We start from the raw sequence: 17,574 nt of genomic DNA, 5'->3' as shown, positions 1-17,574 counted from the left end.
TCCACATCATTTTTAATGGCTGAATACTGTTCCATTATATGTATGTAGCTTAACTTATTTAACCAATACCCTCATAAACAATGCAATAATGAATACTCTTGCAAAGAAAATTGTTACATATATTCTCATTTCCTTATGATACATTTCTAGAAGAGGAATTACAGGGTCAAATGCACATGCTCCAGGCTTCTGATACATACTGTCGAACTGCACTCTTGAAGTGTGGATTTATATTCTCAGACATTTAAGAAGCACTGTTTCTCTAAATCCTTGCCAGTATTATCAAGACATAATCACTTGTTAAAATAACACCTGATGACCAAAGTAATGTATAACACATGTCACTCATAAGTCGGACTATTAAACTTTTATATTACCATTCAAAGCTTAAGATTTGTATCTACATTTTTATTTTTTTAAGATTGATTTATTTATTCTAGAGAAAGATAGAGTGTGTGCGAGTGGGAGGAGGGGCAGAGGGAGAGAAATTCAAGCAGATTCCCCACTGAGCATGGATCCTGACACAGGGCTCAATCTCACAATCCTGAGATCATTACCTGAGCCGAAATTAAGAACGGGATGCCCAACCAAGCCAGGCACTCCTCTTACCTACATTTTAGATGAAGAATCTGAGATCCAGTAAGTTACATAATAAATCAGACCACTACAGAGTGGAAATTTCTGCCCCAGATGTGATATTGACTTCTGATTTGCCAAGTATGCCAAACCACTTAAGTGGTTTTTCGTGTAATAGTCTTATCAATTTCCCCAAAAAAGGTATACATCTTTATTATCCAGGATTGGAAGCTAACATATTCCATTAGTTTAGCACTATTTTTCCTAGCTGCTTCCTAGCTTGGATTTTACACATTATGTGAAGGAAACCTTTCAAGATATTTAAAAAGAAAAAAAAAAGATTACCTAATCTTAGATAAGAATCTACTTCATCCATTCATTGCTTTATTTATTCACTGTCTCATTCATTTAACATGACTTACCTAATGTCTACTATGTGTGGAGAATAATGCAGTGAGCAAAACAAACGTAGTCCCTGCTCTCATGTAACTTAAATTTTTAGTAGGATGAAAGGAGTCATATAATAAACAATAAAGACAGTGATAAATTACAAATGCTATTAAAAAACAGAATAAATGGGAAAAGGAGCTACTTTAAATATGGTGGCCAGGGAAGGCCCGTCAGAGATGATTTCTGAGTTAAGACCTGAAGGATGAGAATGAGTTAGCCATACAGACATAGAGAAAGCATATCCCAGGCAGAAAAAAAAATAGCAAGGGCAAAGGTCCTGAGATGGAGTACCAGTTAAGATTAAATTCAATTGAGAACAAGAGACCCTAAAGAGTGGCTTCAATAAGATAGAAGTTTATTTTTCCCTCACATCAAAATTTGAACATAGAGTGTAGGGCTGGTATGGTGCTCCACAAGGGGCTCAAGGACCCAGGTTTCCACCAGCTTAAGATTTTGCCTAGAGCCCAAACTGACAGAGTTCCAGGCTATCACATCCATATTCCAGGATGCAGGATATTAAGAGGAAAAGAAACAAAGGACTGAAGGTGTGCACTGATTGTATTCTAAGGATGGTATTAAAGGGGTGCCACATGACATATCTGTTTATATCACATTGGCCAGAACTACCACATGGCTACAGAGAGGCTGGAAAATAGTCTTTATTCTGGACAGCCATGTGTCCATGTCTATTAGTATTAAAAAAATGGAGAAATTTTAGGGACAACTAACAGTCTCTGCTACAGCCCGGAAAGAGCTTGGTACATGACAGAAATAGAAAGGAAGCAATGAGAAGGGTGAGAACAGGATGAAGCTGGATTACAAATACTTAGAGGCATATTCAGTCTTCTAACACACCATCTTACAGAGTAGAAGAGAATGGAAGGAACTGTTAGGGGTAGGGGAGGAAAGGACATAAAGAGATGTTGTTCCTCCTTGAATTTTCCTGAAGTAAATTTCCTGAAGTAAAAAACAGTGAAGCAGAATGTTTAATGAAATGAATAATCAGGCAAAATATTTTCTACTGGCTACATCAGCACCATTCAGAGCTTAAATTAATTCACACAGCATTTACTAATATGTAAAAATACCTTGCATTTCGTAAACATAACAAAGTCACCTTTCATTTTATAATATGCTTATTTTTCTTGCCACTTAAGACTGACAGATGCCCTCTGCCCTTCAATCATAAATTTTAAATTGGATTACAATGAGTTTTATTTGGAAGGAAAAAGTCATTATATAAAAGAAACCACCAAGGAAGTAGAAATTTTATTTACTCCAAATGGCTTATACTTTACATTCATAAGTTCTATCATTCAAATAGAAAAAAATAACAATTCACTTTATGAAACTACACAATTCCAAAACACACATGCAGAGACTCTTAAGTCCAAAACTGTCGAAAAGTAACAAAAAGGAAAGCGTTTATCGATATACAAAGGAATATAGACAGATTATTTCAAAGAACATAAATTTAATTCTGAGTGACAACTGTTTTTCTGAAAAACAGAGACTTCACTCTCCTGAAGTTTCCACCAAAGCCACCATAATTTCAATGGGTCTTGCTTACAGCCCAGCTGGTCACTGAAGCTTAGGTGGGGACTGGGGAGTAGGAGCGAGAGAAAGTGCTATAAATTTAACTCGGCTAGCGCAAGCTCATTCAATAGTGCTTTTAAAAACCTGCTCCCCAATAAGCTCCCTCCCACCAAATTTAAAAAAAAAAAAAAAAAGGGAAGGGTGGTGAGTAGAAAATACCAACGGTTTCAGCAGAGGGGAACTCACTTCTCAGGAGGTGATGGTGACGTGCTGCCAGTCCCTGGAAGTGCGTGCACAAGCACCGGAGGTTGCGGGGGCTGAGGGAGGAAAAGGGGACAGCGATCAGTTTTGCTTCAGGTGGTGGGAGTCGGGGGTGGGGTGGGTGTGGGGGCCCTTCCAGGCGGACGTGGGAGGGGCGTGGTGTCCGACACGAACACAAACACAAACACGCTCCGCGTCCCCAGGGAGGGCGGGCCGACGCCACCTCACCATTCCCCGCCCCTGGACCCCGCGGCCCGCGACGGACCCAGGGCCCGTGCTCAGTGCAGAGCAACCCAGCCCCAGGGGAACTGTAGCAGCCGCAGAGGCCCTGCTCGTTATAACGGCTGCGAAGAGGCTACGCGCCTCCCGGTGAGTCGGTGGGAGACATGCTGGAAGCCGCGGCGAAAAAGGTGAGGGAGTGAAGCGCCTCTCCCCACCCCTTCTTGAACGCGCGGGAAGCGGTCTACCCACCCCCAACCCTGTCCCGTCCGCAATCGCCGCTCCCACCTTCCGCCGCCGCCTTGAGTGAAGCCGGAACGACGGGGGTCACGGCGGGGGTCAGAGGGTAAAGGTCTTGCTCCCAGCAGCCTCCGCGGTGGATACGTCGCCATCTTGGATCCGCGGGACAAGAAAATTCATGCGGTGAGTTTTTGGCAATTTTTCGGAAGTCTGGCAGCGGGGCGCGCGGCGGGGGCGGCGGATTCGGGGCCCCCTCAAGGCTGGGGAATGCCTCGGGGCCGGTCCGGCCGCGCCCGGGGTCCGCGGGCAGCGTCCTGGCCCGCCGCTTCCCGTTGCTTTTGTCTCGGCTCCAATCGAGAGAGGGAGAGCGGAGCGGGCGGGGAGGGGGGGTGGCGGCGGTGGAGGAGGGAGGGGGTGTGTATGGGGAGGGTGGTGGACGGGACGTAAAGCGTCGCTGTACTTGGGTGGCTGCAGCGGCAACCCTGGATCCTAGGCCTGGTCCCTTCGGCGGGAGCTGAGGCTTCCTCTAGACTCCGCTCCGCCGGGCTCCCGCCAGCGCGGAGGAGCCGCCGCCGCCGCCGCGCTGCTTCCTGGGGAAGAGAAGGCGGCAGCAGCGGTGGCCGAGGAGCCCGGGTCCGCTTTAGACGGGGCTGCCGCGTTCCCAGCAGCTGCCGCGGTCTCTGGCTGTTCACATTTTCTTAGTACACCCACATCACCTGCAACTTGTGTGTGTGTGTGTGTGTGTGTGTGTGTATGTGTGTATGTGTATGTAATAGATGGGGTGGGGGGGGACACGGGACTGGCTAACGGGCCTCAGGAGCCCCCAGGCCCTAGGATACCAAAGGGTATGGTTGGTGGAATGAGGAGGAGTGCAACTGTAATGCTTTCTCTGCCACCGCACCCGGAGGGTGAAGCTTGCGTGGAGTGATAGAGACTGAGACGGGATAGTCCTGGGGCGGCGGAGGAACCCGAGACGCTTCTGTTTGTGAAGTTGCTAGTCCTAGGTTTCTACTTCCGCCGGGGCCTCTCCACCTTGTGCTGTCTTGGGTCTAACTTAAAAGTTTTACGGAAGAAATGAGTGGGGTTGAAGGAGGCCCTCCTAGTTTTTAGTTGAGGCTGTTGTCCATCTAGGAGAGAAAGCCTCTGACTCTTGTTAACTGTTAGTCCTCAGCGAATGAGGATTCTAGTTTTTTTTCTAAAAGCACTTCCAAGGTTTTACAATTTGCATTTATCCCAGCCCCTTTGGATGTGGTATTAACCACCACAAAAGTCTTACATACGGGTACCACCCTCTCGGAAGGAACCTAAACATCAACTTCCTTTGAATCCTAGGAGAGGCCTTCACTTTTCAACATCCAGAAGACCGAATGCAGCACATTCTGTTTCATTTTTATAGAACTTTTGGTCAAAGAATCTTAACTCCTTTCTTAATCTTCTGGACCTGTTCTAATAATTAAGTACATTGATATCAACCTTTACGTTCTTGGAGAAATGGTAGAAAGTACTGAGTTAAAATCTGTTCACGAGGGAGGCTGTACTTGAATTTATTCGAGTTCAAAGTTGAACACATTTCCTGTCATGCTTGGTATTAGGAATTTCTAGACCTCTAGAATCGTTAAGTGTAACTTTTGATTTGCCTTTTGAAATAACATAAGTGGGAATAAAGTATGGGGTGTTGGGGAGAAATTTCAAAATATCTATTTACCTTATTGGGTTTAAGTTGAATTGTTTGGGAATACTTAGTATATTTGACAGCAGTTATTTCTTAAACGTCAGTGAACACTATCTTTGACAATTTTGGAAGATAACTTCATCCCAGATTTAAAGGGTTGATTCAGAATCACAGTGGACTGAAATGGTTAAAATGTCTACATTGAAATGATTAGATGTCTTCATTCAGATACTTTCATTGAAATACTGCTTAATGGACCAGGATCTTTAGTAAGCTTTGTATGTTGAACTCCTCTTTTGTGATAATAAATCTAAAGGAAAAATAACTATATATGTAACAAAAGACAAAACTGTTCCACTTTCTTGACTTTGTAAGAGTCTCATTTAATTTTAAAAAGGTACTTTTCTCATTTTTTTTTCTAAGGGCAGTGAATTGCAGTGACTTCTGTGCATACTTCGTAATTTAGACAGGATTTGAGAAACTTTCATACTTTTTGCATCCTAATTAATGTTGCATCAATAAAAATAAATTATCCTAAGCAGAACCCTTTTATTCTAAGTATACTGTGTAAAGATATCTGTAACCTAATCTGATACTCTTGGGGAATGAGAATTGCCTGTATGCTTAACCAAGCAACAAATGTAAAAAATTCTCAGTTTCTGTAATACTTCCGTTTTAAAGTAAATTTATGTGGTGGAAAAATTAGGGCAAAATGTAAGAGTGTATTTATATCCCCTTCGTTTGAGAGGTACTTGATCTTGAAGATAAAACTCAGAATGATATTCCTCCTCAAGAGAAATAATTACCTATATTTTTATTAATAATTTGGATGTTTAATTTACTTTTTGATTTTTCAGAGATACTTTAACTTAGTTATAACCTGAAATTTCTCTTTGTTCATAAGAAAATAAGTACTTCAGACTAATGAGTAGATTTCATTAGAAGTGCCTCTAACCTAGTTGTTTTGGTTCTTATCTCTTTGGTAGATAATGTTATTGAAGGTATTTGTATCTTAAAAGACTCTTAGAGAATTTTTCACAACCCATGGGAAGTTATAATTTTGCCCTGTTCAGTGACAAATTTGCTTCATAAGATTTTCTGATACTATAGAAAAGTAGAGAGGCATGCTTCACATCTATATCTATGAAATAATGAGTAGACATTAATAGAGTAGTAAAAATAAGTTTGTTTTTTGCTCCTTAAAAGCACTGATAAATAGTATTTTTAAATTATGTTGAAATTTTTAACTGTACAAAATTTGTTCTATTATTACATATTTAAAAGCAAACTTTCCATATGCTCACTTGAATAGGCAGTGAGGACAGCTTATGCAAATAGTGATACAGTCTTAGGAAAAGATACTACTAAATAAGATTTTGTTTGTTACCTAGACCTCTGGTGGATTTTGTAATACAAAGAAGCAAAAGAAACCAGGGTACCAGGTAGGGCAGTTTTACAGACAGAGTTAATTTGAGTTGCACTGTAATTTTTGAATATAATTACATACAATGTTGATATCAAGGGATCTAGTGCTGTGATAGGAATCATTCAGGTTGATAATACAGGTGATCATTCTGCCTTACTAAGGATAATTTCTACCTGTGATAGTTAACGTTGTGACTTTCACTAGATATTTTGAAAGAGCTATAAAATTGATATCTGTTACAGAAAGTCTCTTTCAAAAGAAACAGAATGGACATTAGAATTTTCAGGTTTTATTTTTTATTTATTTTTAAAGATTTTATTTATTTATTTGAGAGAGCACGAGAGGGGGGAGTGTCAGAGGGAGAAGCAGACTCCCCGCTGAGCAGGGAGCCCGATGTGGGACTCGATCCCGAGACTCCAGGATCATGACGTGAGCCCAGGGCAGTCACTTAACCAACTGAGCCACCCAGGCACCTGGAGTTTTCAGGTTTTAAAATTGTAACCTTTACCTTGGTTTTGTTCATTGAACCTTTCCATCTTCAATTTAAATACTATGTATATTTTTTCTTGTTGCTTTAGTTTTTCTGTTTGGCATCTTTTATTTTAAATTCTTAAAACTCCTCTCTATGACAGGCCATACTGATATGGCTTGTTCATTTATTTACTTTGTCTGTACTTTAGGGATGACCTGGAAAAAGAATTCCCTATTACGTTTTTCTGACAGCTTGTTCTTGGCATATCACTTGGAGGTATGTTCCATTATGAAATAATAAAATGGTTTATAGTGTTTGTTTTTTGGTAACATCTCATAGCTTATATAATATGGAAATATAAAATAAGTTATGTAGGAGAAAAAAATTTCCCTTTTCTGGATACACTATAATATTTTCTATATGCTCACTTGGAGTCTAAGTCTGTTTAGATATAGCTAGATATTTTGGACATATTTGCTACCCTGAAAGTTTTCCTTTTTTTTTTTTTTGCTTTCATATGTTTTTGTGTGGGTAGGTGGGAGTACTTTTACTACCACTTCTCTGTTGTTTGACAAACTTCTTATTCTTCAAAACTCTGCTCTGGTGTCACTTTTTAAATGAAACCTTTCCTGAGTCCCCAAATCCTTCTGTTGTACTGCTTTTAGTCTTCAAACTTCTAACACGCTGCATTGTAATTTACTGTCCATCCCTATCTACCATAACCTCCAGTGGACTGTAAGTCCCTTCCTACCTAAAAGGTAGGACTTTGTTTTTTTTATGGTTACATTTCTAGTACCTTCTATAGTGCATAGTACTCAGTAGGTTATCAATAAATACGCGGTAAACTGGACTGGTGCCATATTGTCTTTTGACTCCATGCTTTCAGAGTGCTGTTTCCCAGTCCCTAGACCTGAAACAACAGACTGGAAAAGGGGGTGGGAAGAAGGTCCACCTTGTATTCTTTTGCTCCCTTGAATTTTTTCTTATGGTTTTGCATCTAATTAATTACCTAAGGGAAGCTAGATAACCAGCTTCTTAGAGAAATATATGTAGAGTAAGTATAGGAAAGGGAAGGATATTAGTAATAAAGTGCCTCTGGCAGAGTGTTTAAGTCCGTATTTCTTGCTGTATTTTGTATGGCTAAGGTCACTGGTTGAAGGAGATATTTGGTACAGGCAGTCCCAGACTTATGATGGTTAATTTTATGATTTTTTGACATTATGATGGTTCAAAAGTGATACTCCTTCAGTAGAAACTGTACTTCAAATTTTGATTTTTTTCCCTCCCTGGGCTAGCAATATGCAGTACCATACTCTCATGATACTGGGCAGAAGCAGGTACTCACAGCTCCCAGTCAGCCATGCTGTCACAAGGGTAAACAACCAATACACCTCTAAAACCATTCTGTCCTTATATAACCATTCTGTTTTTCACTTTCGGTATAATATTCAATAAATTACATGAGATTTTCAATACTTTATTATTGGCTTTGTGCCATTTTGTCCAGCTGTAGGCTAATGTAAGTGTTCTGAGCACATTTAACTTAGGCTAGACTAAGCTATGATGTTCAGTAGGTTAGGAATATTAAATGCATTTTCAACATAATGATATTTTCAATTTACAGCAGGTTTATCAGGATATAACCCATCATAAGTTGAGGAAGATCTGTATTTTTATTTACACAGTAATATATATTTGCCATTGCTTAATCACGAGCTCCTATTAGATTTGGGCTTTTGAAGTTAGATTTTTTTTTTCTTCTTCACCTTTTAACTAATGGTTGAGTGCCTAGGAGTACTCCAGTTATACCATTCTTCTTATGAAAATTAGGTAAAATGACTTAATATATCTTTATTGGTAGTTTAAAACCTAAAAAGCCCTGAAACTGATTTTTTTTTTTTTTTTTGCAAGCATAGTTGCTAATTCCAACTGAAATTGGTAAACCTAACCATAGTCTTTATTGGTCTATCTAATTTTCCAACATTCTGCTGCAGAAATATTAATGTATTTGATTATTGGTGGTGCCTAGGCCACTCTGGGAGTCACTAGGTTATAAATGATATATACACTATCTTTTTTTTTTTTTTTTTAAAGATTTTATATATTTATTTGACAGAGAGAGAGAGAAAGCAGGAACACAAGCAGGGGGAGTGGGAGAGGGAGAAACAGACTTCCTGCTGAGCAGGGAGCCCGATGTGGGGATCGATCCCAGAACCCGGGATCATGACCTGAGCTGAAGGCAGACGCTTAATGACTGAGCCACCCAGGCGCCCTGCACTATTTTATCTTCTTAAAACCTGAAAAATTCCAATTCTGAGAAACATCTGGCTTTTAAGGGTTTGAATTAGAGATTGTACACCAGTTTTGTGTCCATTTTTTGAGAGGTAGAAATCAGAGTAAATGACATTCCCTGAATTGTATTTATTGAAGATGCTAACATTTCATTTAAGTTTTTAGAAATCTTTTCTTATGTTTCATTTGCTTATGTATTTGCCAGAGACTTTTTAATGATTGAAAACTGAAGATATAGAAAGGGGGTATTTTTTTTAAAAGATAATTTGATCCAATACTCAGGACACCAATCCTTTCTCTGCTCTTACTGAATTGAAATGTCTTTCTGTCTGTGAAAGTAGATGAGAGCTACACTTGGTAATTTTTTACTTAGCCAAGGAATGATAAAATAAGCAAGTGAAAATTATGTGTCCTGGCAATTTAGGTAACAATGTAGACTTGCCTTTTTTTTAAACATAACGATACGTTTAAACATATCGAATTTTTAAACATATCGATATGCCATTTTACCATTTATATGTTTGGATGTTGAAACATAACTCCATTTTGTATCAGCATCTTGACAAAATGTAATGATTGATTATGTAATGCAATGTGTTTGGGAGAGGAACATTTGGTTTTGTGTCATATTTGGCAGGAATGTGTTTTTGTGTTCTTTTTTACATTGTAAATTATGCTTATCCTTCATACAAATTTTGTATTTAGTTTTCTGTTGTTGTAAGAGTTTTTAGAGAGTGGTATCATAACAGTATTCAATAATTAATGTCATTCAAAAGACCTGATTCCTTTTGGCTTAATTTTACTACTTAATATTTTAAAAGACGGTTTACAGCTTGCAAAGCACTTTCATATGCATTATTATCAATTTTAAGTGTGTTTATTTTTTATTTTTTATTTTTTTAAAGATTTTATTTATTTATTTGAGAGAGAGAATGAGAGAGAGAGAGAGAGCATGAGAGGGGGAGGGTCAGAGGGAGAAGCAGACTCCCTGCTGAGCAGGGAGCCCGATGCGGGACTCGATCCTGGGACTCCAGGATCATGACCTGAGCCGAAGGCAGTCGCTTAACCAACTGAGCCACCCAGGCGCCCCTTAAGTGTGTTTATTTATTTATTTAAAATAATCTCTACACCCAACATGGGGCTCAGACTCAAAACCCTGAGATCAAGAGTTGTGTGCTCTTTCAGTTGAGCCAGCCAGGTGCCCCCATTATCTCATCTTTACATGGTTGTCATTTTGATGGTTACTTTTTAAATAAGTTTATATTTTAACTTTAACATAGAACAATCAAGCTCCTTTGATTATTATTAAAGTTAGTAATTGGTGGGACACCTGGGTGGCTCGGTCGGTTAAGCGTCTGCCTTCAGTTCAGGTCCTGGGATCAAGTCCTGCATTGGGCTCCTTGCTCAGCGAGGAGCATGCTTCTCCCTCTCCCTGCCGCTCCCCCTTGCTTGTGCTCGCCTCTGCGCATGCATGCACGCTCACCCTCTCTCTGACAAGTAAATACATAAATAAATCTTTAAAAAAATAGAAAAATAAAATTAGTAATTGGGAATTATAAAGACCATTTTATTCTTAGACTGGACTTAGCATCTAATATATTTCTCAGTTTAATGCTACGCTAATGCTACTCTATCCTCATTTATCAGATTAAGTAGGTGTAAGTGGAAGGTTTTTGTTTTTAATTGGTCATCTTGCAGATTCAGGGTAATAAACATAGACTTTTGAAAGAGAGGTAGCAGGAAATTTTTTGTTTCAAGCTTGACTTTGGCAAAATATGACAGTTCACGTTTTTAAATATTGTAAACATATTTATCAAGAAATGCCAGAACTTTAAATAATATTGTGTTATAATAAGAATAGGTAGTAATATTATAGCACATTGATTTCACATTCTATAAACTTATTGCACAGTTATTTTGGAAGGACAGCATGTGCTGAGCAAATATGCCTTGAGCTTTGCCTTGATTTACTAGTGCACAAAATAGTGCTTTAGGGGTGTAGTTTTTATAATTTGAGCATGTCTGGCCTTAGATTAGAAAAAAAGTAAAGCTATAACCTTTCTAATCTCTGCCCACTTACCAGAAATTATAAGATGTATTCATAGACCTGTCAAGCCAGACTTTGAGATCCATGGCAGAACTATTTAACCTGGCAGCAGAGAGCAGTATCCAAAGTGTTTAAATTTGATGTAAAATGTACTTTTGTATTCTGTATGTGTGTGTGTGTATTCACACATCCTAAAATAGATGTATATGTGTAAAGCAGTTGTAGTCCAGTGCTTCAGGGAATCTGACCTCTGCCTGCTCTTTAGGTGTTTCAGAGCATAGTTTGAAAACCACTGGACTTGATCTCCAAGGTCACTTCCACCCTAAAATTCTGTGGTTTTAGAAAGTCAAGACTTTTTCGTCTCTTTGCAGATGCAGAATTCATAGAATTTACTTGTTTTTGAGTAACATTTGGGTAGAAATTGTTTAAATTTCAGGCTCAAGTGATTGAATGTTAGCATTGTAAGTACTTTCACATAAATTCTTTAATAATTTGAGTGTTTATTCTTTTCTAGACATTGCTGTAGTGCTAGGTGTATATGATGGTGAACAAGACAAGTCTCTGCCTTCATGGAGCTTACATCTTGGAGAGGGAGACAGAAAATAAACAAATAATTCCAGATAGTAATTGTGATGAAGAGAATAAAGAGGGATAAGGGTATAGCAATTGATTAGGGATGAAAGAAGGAAACCATTTTAAGTAGGGTGTGAAGGAAGGCCTTTTTTGGAGGTAGCATTTGAGCAGAAACTGAAAAAAAGAGAAAGCCATGCAAAAATTTGGGTGAATGGTTTGTTTCCCAGACAGAAAGAACAGAGGGCCCTGAGATGGGGTCAGGTTTTGCACATGATAACAAGAAATTTCATCAACAGTTACTTAGTGCTTTCAGCATAAATAGGGGTAAACTCTAAAGGGAAAAAGATGATTAAGACAGTCCTTGTCTTTCAACTGTTGAAAGTACTGTGGTGGACCCAGCAATTTACCATAACTTTTATAGAAAGCTATAGGGAGGAGGGATTATTTTTTACTAAGAGGCCATGATGAGGTGGAATTGGGAGTCTGCTTGTATTATTGGAAAATTATAAAGGAGAGTAAATTTTAAACTTTTTGTATTAGCAGAGAATAGTCAGATGCTTTAAGAGTTTTTAGTTTTGCAAAGTTGTTCATAGTAGATTTTCCTTAGAAATTAATTAGTAATGATTTTCATGTTCTAATCAGATTTCTTTGTACGGTTCAGTACACTGCCATGCACTGTTATAGGTGCGACTGAATAATTCTTGAAGTTCGTTTTTTGTGGTGCATGCTGTAGATAACATGTTAGAGTAGAGCAACCTTGTTTGAGGGAGTTAATGAGTTGTTTTCAAGGAGGGGATGTTTGAATTGGGTTCTGAAGGGTGATTTGGAGTTCACTAGGTGGGGGAGGGCACACGATCAGCATTGCAGATCCACTGAGCCTGAGCCTGGGAGAATATGTAGGATTTGGAGAATTGCAAAGTAATCTGCTATAGTTCTTAATGGAGTTCTGGGACCTTAATGAGAAGTTGGCTGAAGGAATGAACTTGCCATTGTGTGGGACACTTTCTTACATGATGAGGGATAATTAATCAATTTTTTTAGCAATGCTAGTGATAATCAGATTTGTGCTGGGGGGGATTTTTGGATTCCACAAATTATAATTAAAATCACAAGCATGATGGTGTGAAATTCTTGAAGGAATATATTTTCTTCATTAAAAAATTGAGTATTTTCAGACTGGCAGGATTTTTTATTTATTAAGAAGTATATGACTGAAACTCTTAAGTTTCTCTCTTCCAGAGAACTTGTTATGCATATAAGCCAATCCGGTAGTTAGAAGTTTTACACTGATGGATGAGACTTGTTACATATGTCTTAGGGCAGGCAAAATTTAAATGTTGTTATTTGACATTATTTGCAGGCATAAGATTTAGCGTTACTTGGATAAATTAGAATAACCCCAAAAATATGAGTTAGTGATAGATTTATTCATAGGAAATGATACCTATACAGGTATCCCCTCCTTTTCAGAAGTTCCCATTATGCCACTTCGCTTTTATGAAATACCTACATTAGTATCTGTTTTCCCTAACCGAAAGAAGAGGATTTTTGCTTTATGAGAAAAGGTGGAAAATGAAAGTAGTGTTTAGTGTTTGTTTTACAGTGAGTCTCTCAGCGCACATTCTGAGCAGCAAGAGGGGCCCTTTCCCTGGAACCACACTCAGCATCAAGCTGCCATGGCTTTGAACTGTGTCTGGCTGGGGGCAGCTGTGCTTTATCTTGATTTATTTTGTGCATTTGTTAGCAAGACGTGTCCTAAGATAGCAGCAAAGCCTGAGAAAAGTTTTGAGGGGCTCTGAGAATCCTCAAAAAAATTTCCATACAAATTAATGGTAATTGCTTCTCTTTACTGCAAGGTTTCATAGGAATACTTTACCTTTGGATGGTGGAGAAACCTGTGTTATGTTACTACAAGTGCTTATTTTACAATGCTTAGATATGTGTGTATGTTATTCAAAATACTATATAACAGTTACGTACTCATTTTAGGTTGTTAGCATTATTCCAAAATGCAAAAAAAAAAAACCAAATGTATGTTTTTAAACAGAAAGAATTGATTCCCTAAGAATGCAGTTTGAGCAAATTATTACTTTGATAGTATGCATTATATACCAATTTTCATAGCAAAAGTTTATGAATTTACCATTATGACTTGGAGCTGCCCAAGTTACCTAATGGTCTATTTAGTTCATTTTTGGTTGAGTAAGATGGAACTGATTATGATTCCTATTAAAGAGAGTTAAATTGTACTGCAATTTTATATGATGTCATTAAATTCTCTGGTACTAGCCAGTCTGAATGGGAATGACCATTCTACCACTTTTAATTAGCTCTCTGACTTATCCTCCTTAGACTTCAGTTTTTTTCATTTGAAAAATGTGGATAAATAGATTTAATGTAAGGAATAAAGTCTCTTGGGGGGTTTTTGTTTTGTTTTGTTTTTGTAGTGGGATTGCTACTTAAAGATGAGATTCTGAAGCAAAAGAGAATTAGCCACAGTTTTAAGAGTTTACACATGTTTTTCCTACCAGAAATTTTGTTTAGATGACATTGTGTTAAGTATTTTGTGTGGTATTTTGAGTAACATAAATACATCTTAACATTGCTCTATCTGAAGCTCTTGGCATGGTGTATGGCATATAATAGGCATTTAGTAATTCCTTTGATAAATGGGTAAATCTAATGGAGAGAGCCTTAGTTTTAGGTGTCTACCACTTACAACCTGAATTATGTTGAGCTATCTATAGCAAGTTTCTTTTCTTTGCCTCAGTTTCTATGTCCTTAAAAGGAATAAAATACCTTCTTAGGATCATGTAGAACATCTGACAATAGGTTTATAGCAGTGTTGGTTTGTATCTCTTTTCCTTTATGAAGAGTAAATATTCCAGAATACTGGAGGAAGTTAGAGGGAATAATTAGCATAGAAGTTATCTTTTATTTTTTCAAAGTTGAGAAACTCAAGTCATTTACCTTTGAGTATATGCTCATCTTTAACAGAGATAATACATTGTTTTGGAAAGACTACCACACTTGGATTCAGAAAATGGGTTCTAGTCTGGGTTCCATGAATTTATTAGCTATGTGTTTGGGCAAATCAATTAGTATTGAAGAGCTTCAGCTTTTTAGTCATTTATATCTTTTAATGTTGCTGATGAGAATTGAGATAATGAAAGCAAGAGCATTTGGTTAATTGTAAAGCAATGTGAAAGTGTTATGGTAATGATTCCTGATTATTAATGGTTGTAATACAACTAGTAGTTTTAAGTTGTGTCATTCATTCATTCACTTTATTTTACCTTGTAGTACTGTTGTGTCCATGTGGTTTTTCCCTTTATTTTTATGTAATTAAGTATCTGGCTTATTGGACTTTTGGGAGGAGGGAGTGTGGAGAGTGTTCCTCATAGTAGGCCAGTTAATACTTGGATGCTTTTGCATGTTGAAGTCCCGATTCTTTCTGTAAGTAAATATGGCAGGAAGTCTACCTCATCTTCATTTCCTCTTCATTAAGGATCAAAGATGGTAAATGTTGGGCGCCTAGGTGGCTCAGTTGGTTAAGCGACTGCCTTCGGCTCAGGTCATGATCCTGGAGTCCCTGGATCGAGTCCCACATCGGGCTCCCTGCTCGGCAGGGAGTCTGCTTCTCCCTCTGACCCTCCCCCCTCTCATGTGCTTGCTCTCTCTTATTCTCTCTCTCTCAAATAAATAAATAAAAAATCTTAAAAAAAAAAAATGGTAAATGTTGTTTGGGTTATTCCCATTGTTTGTAACTATATTTGTGTGCTTTCTCTTTATTATTGTTAGTCAAACATATTTTTGTGAACATCATGCCTGTTTTCCCTACAAGTGAAATTCATTTGTAATTTACAATTAGAGCTTTGAGAGTATCAGTGCAGTAGTTTGAAACTGTTGTATATTCTTTGTTTATGTAATGTGTATGAATAACTTTTACTGCTTTTTTTTTCCTTCTTACCTTAAATCTGTAAGATCTCTTGGGTAGTGAGTCCTTTGAAGCATTAAATACCATATAAGGAAAGCAGTACTAAGTAGTTGCAGTAGCAGAGTAAGGAAAGTAAATCACAGAGTAATGAAATTTGGAAAATGATTGTTGTTCATTGAAGGGAAGGGCATTGCTTTTACTGTCACTCTTGTAAAATTGGAATTGACTAGGAGTAGCTAGAGAATTCATCTTTCAGAATAGTTTGCATTCTAAATTGTATGGTTAAAGGGCTTTTATTTTTAATTGTATATGCCAGCCTTGGGCAAATAGAGTGCTGAAATTTTAAGACATGGCAAAGATAATGTAGGGTTGTTTTTTTTTTTTTAAGATTTTGTTTATTTATTTATTTATTTTAGATTTTATTTATTTGAGAGAGAGAATGAGATAGAGCATGAGAGGGGGGAGGACCAGAGGGAGAAGCAGACTCCCCGCCAAGCAGGGAGCCCGTTGCGGGACTTGATCCTGGGACTCCAGGATCATGACCCGAGCCGAAGGCAGTTGTCCAACGAACTGAGCCACCCAGGCTCCCAAGATTTTATTTATTTGAGAGAGAGAGAGAGAGCGCACAGGCTGTGGGGGGGAGAGGCAGAGGGAGAGGGAGAAGCAGACTCCCCCTGAGTAGGGAGCCCGACGCGGGACTAGATCCCAGGACCCTGAGATCATGACTTGAGCCGAAGGCAGCTGCTTAAGCCACTGAGCCACCCAGGCGCCCCGAGTTTTGATTTTACAAAATTAGACTCAGTTTTAACACTGTTTCAGAAACTGTTTATCTTTGTTTCTGGCTTATTAATTGGCTCAAAGAACAGTTAAATTTTTTTGATTTCTAAAATTATTCAAATTAATGTATTGAGAAGTTGAACTTTTTTAAAAGAGAAGAATTGTAATACAAATAGTTTCCTTATAACTTACCTATTTTACAACTTTGGATTCTTGAATCTTGAACATTATTATGGTATACTGAGGAAATAATAGTATTTGCTACTTTTAAATTTTTATACGAAGCAAATAAAATGTGAGGTCATGCTAAAGGAGTCTGTGGTAAAAAGTGATAATAGCAAATTCTTATAGAAAAGTGGAAAATAAAGATGAGAAAAAGAAGACAATAAAAATTAGTTGACAGTCTTGCACAGTAGAGAACTGTTAATCTGGGCAGATATTTGTGTGTGTATGTGTGTGTGTAAAACACTGTCGTCTCTTGTATTTCTCCTTGATTACTAAAGTAACACAGGGTAATGTGGAATATTCAAAAAATGCTGGAAAGTATAAAAAGAAAGGGAGAACATCCAGAGACAATCACTGTTCCCATTTTTGTAATAGAGAAACTGGGCTATACTTACTGATTTGCAACCTGTATCTTTAAAAACAAACACCCTTAGATCATAAGCATTTTCCAGTGTCATTCAATATTTATCCAAACCATGATTCCTAATGGCCAGAGCATAACTGACCTAATTCTTTATTATTGAACATCTAATTTTATTTTGATTTTTCATTTTTATAAATGGCACTTGGATGAACATTTTTGAACCTGAATTCTTATTTGCGCATTTGAATATTTCTTTAGAAAATGTTTCTAGGGGCACCTGGGTGGCTCAGTCAGTTAAGCGTCTGACTCTTGATCTCAGCTCAGGTCTTGATCTCAGGGTCATGAGTTCAAGCCCCTTGTTGGGCTCCATGCCCAGTGTGGCGCCTACTTAAAAAAATGCTTCTATAAGTATAATTATTATTTTAAAGTATTGGAGGTAGCTGCAGTGCTTATTAAGTAATTGCTGTGTTTTTAGTCAAATTACTTTTCAAGCTCCAGTGTCTTCTC

At 38.0% G+C, this 17,574-nt stretch overlaps 1 protein-coding gene across 7 annotated transcripts in view; it reads left to right on the top strand.

Moving 5' to 3' along the window:
• The first annotated feature begins 3,370 nt into the window (after positions 1 to 3,370).
• CNOT2 (CCR4-NOT transcription complex subunit 2) overlaps positions 3,371 to 17,574 on the top strand; it is a 120,820-nt gene continuing 106,616 nt past the window's right edge. For 3 of the 7 annotated variants that reach the window (XM_032420422.1, XM_032420419.1, XM_032420421.1), the window contains exon 1: positions 3,371 to 3,465. Coding sequence is in view for 1 of the 7 variants with exons in the window: in XM_032420414.1 (XP_032276305.1) it covers positions 3,461 to 3,465 (5 nt within the window). In the remaining 6 variants the exon portion in view is untranslated. Of the gene's footprint in view, positions 3,466 to 7,060; positions 7,129 to 17,574 lie in introns of all 7 variants that reach the window. The other 4 variants (XM_032420416.1, XM_032420415.1, XM_032420423.1 and 1 more) reach the window with 4 other exon arrangements.

Source organism: Phoca vitulina, unplaced genomic scaffold (assembly GCF_004348235.1).
Source record: "Phoca vitulina isolate PV1807 unplaced genomic scaffold, GSC_HSeal_1.0 scaffold23, whole genome shotgun sequence".
NCBI lineage: Eukaryota > Metazoa > Chordata > Mammalia > Carnivora > Phocidae > Phoca > Phoca vitulina.
Note: the sequence above shows the minus strand (reverse complement) of the source record. Positions and strands in the feature narration are given on the sequence as shown.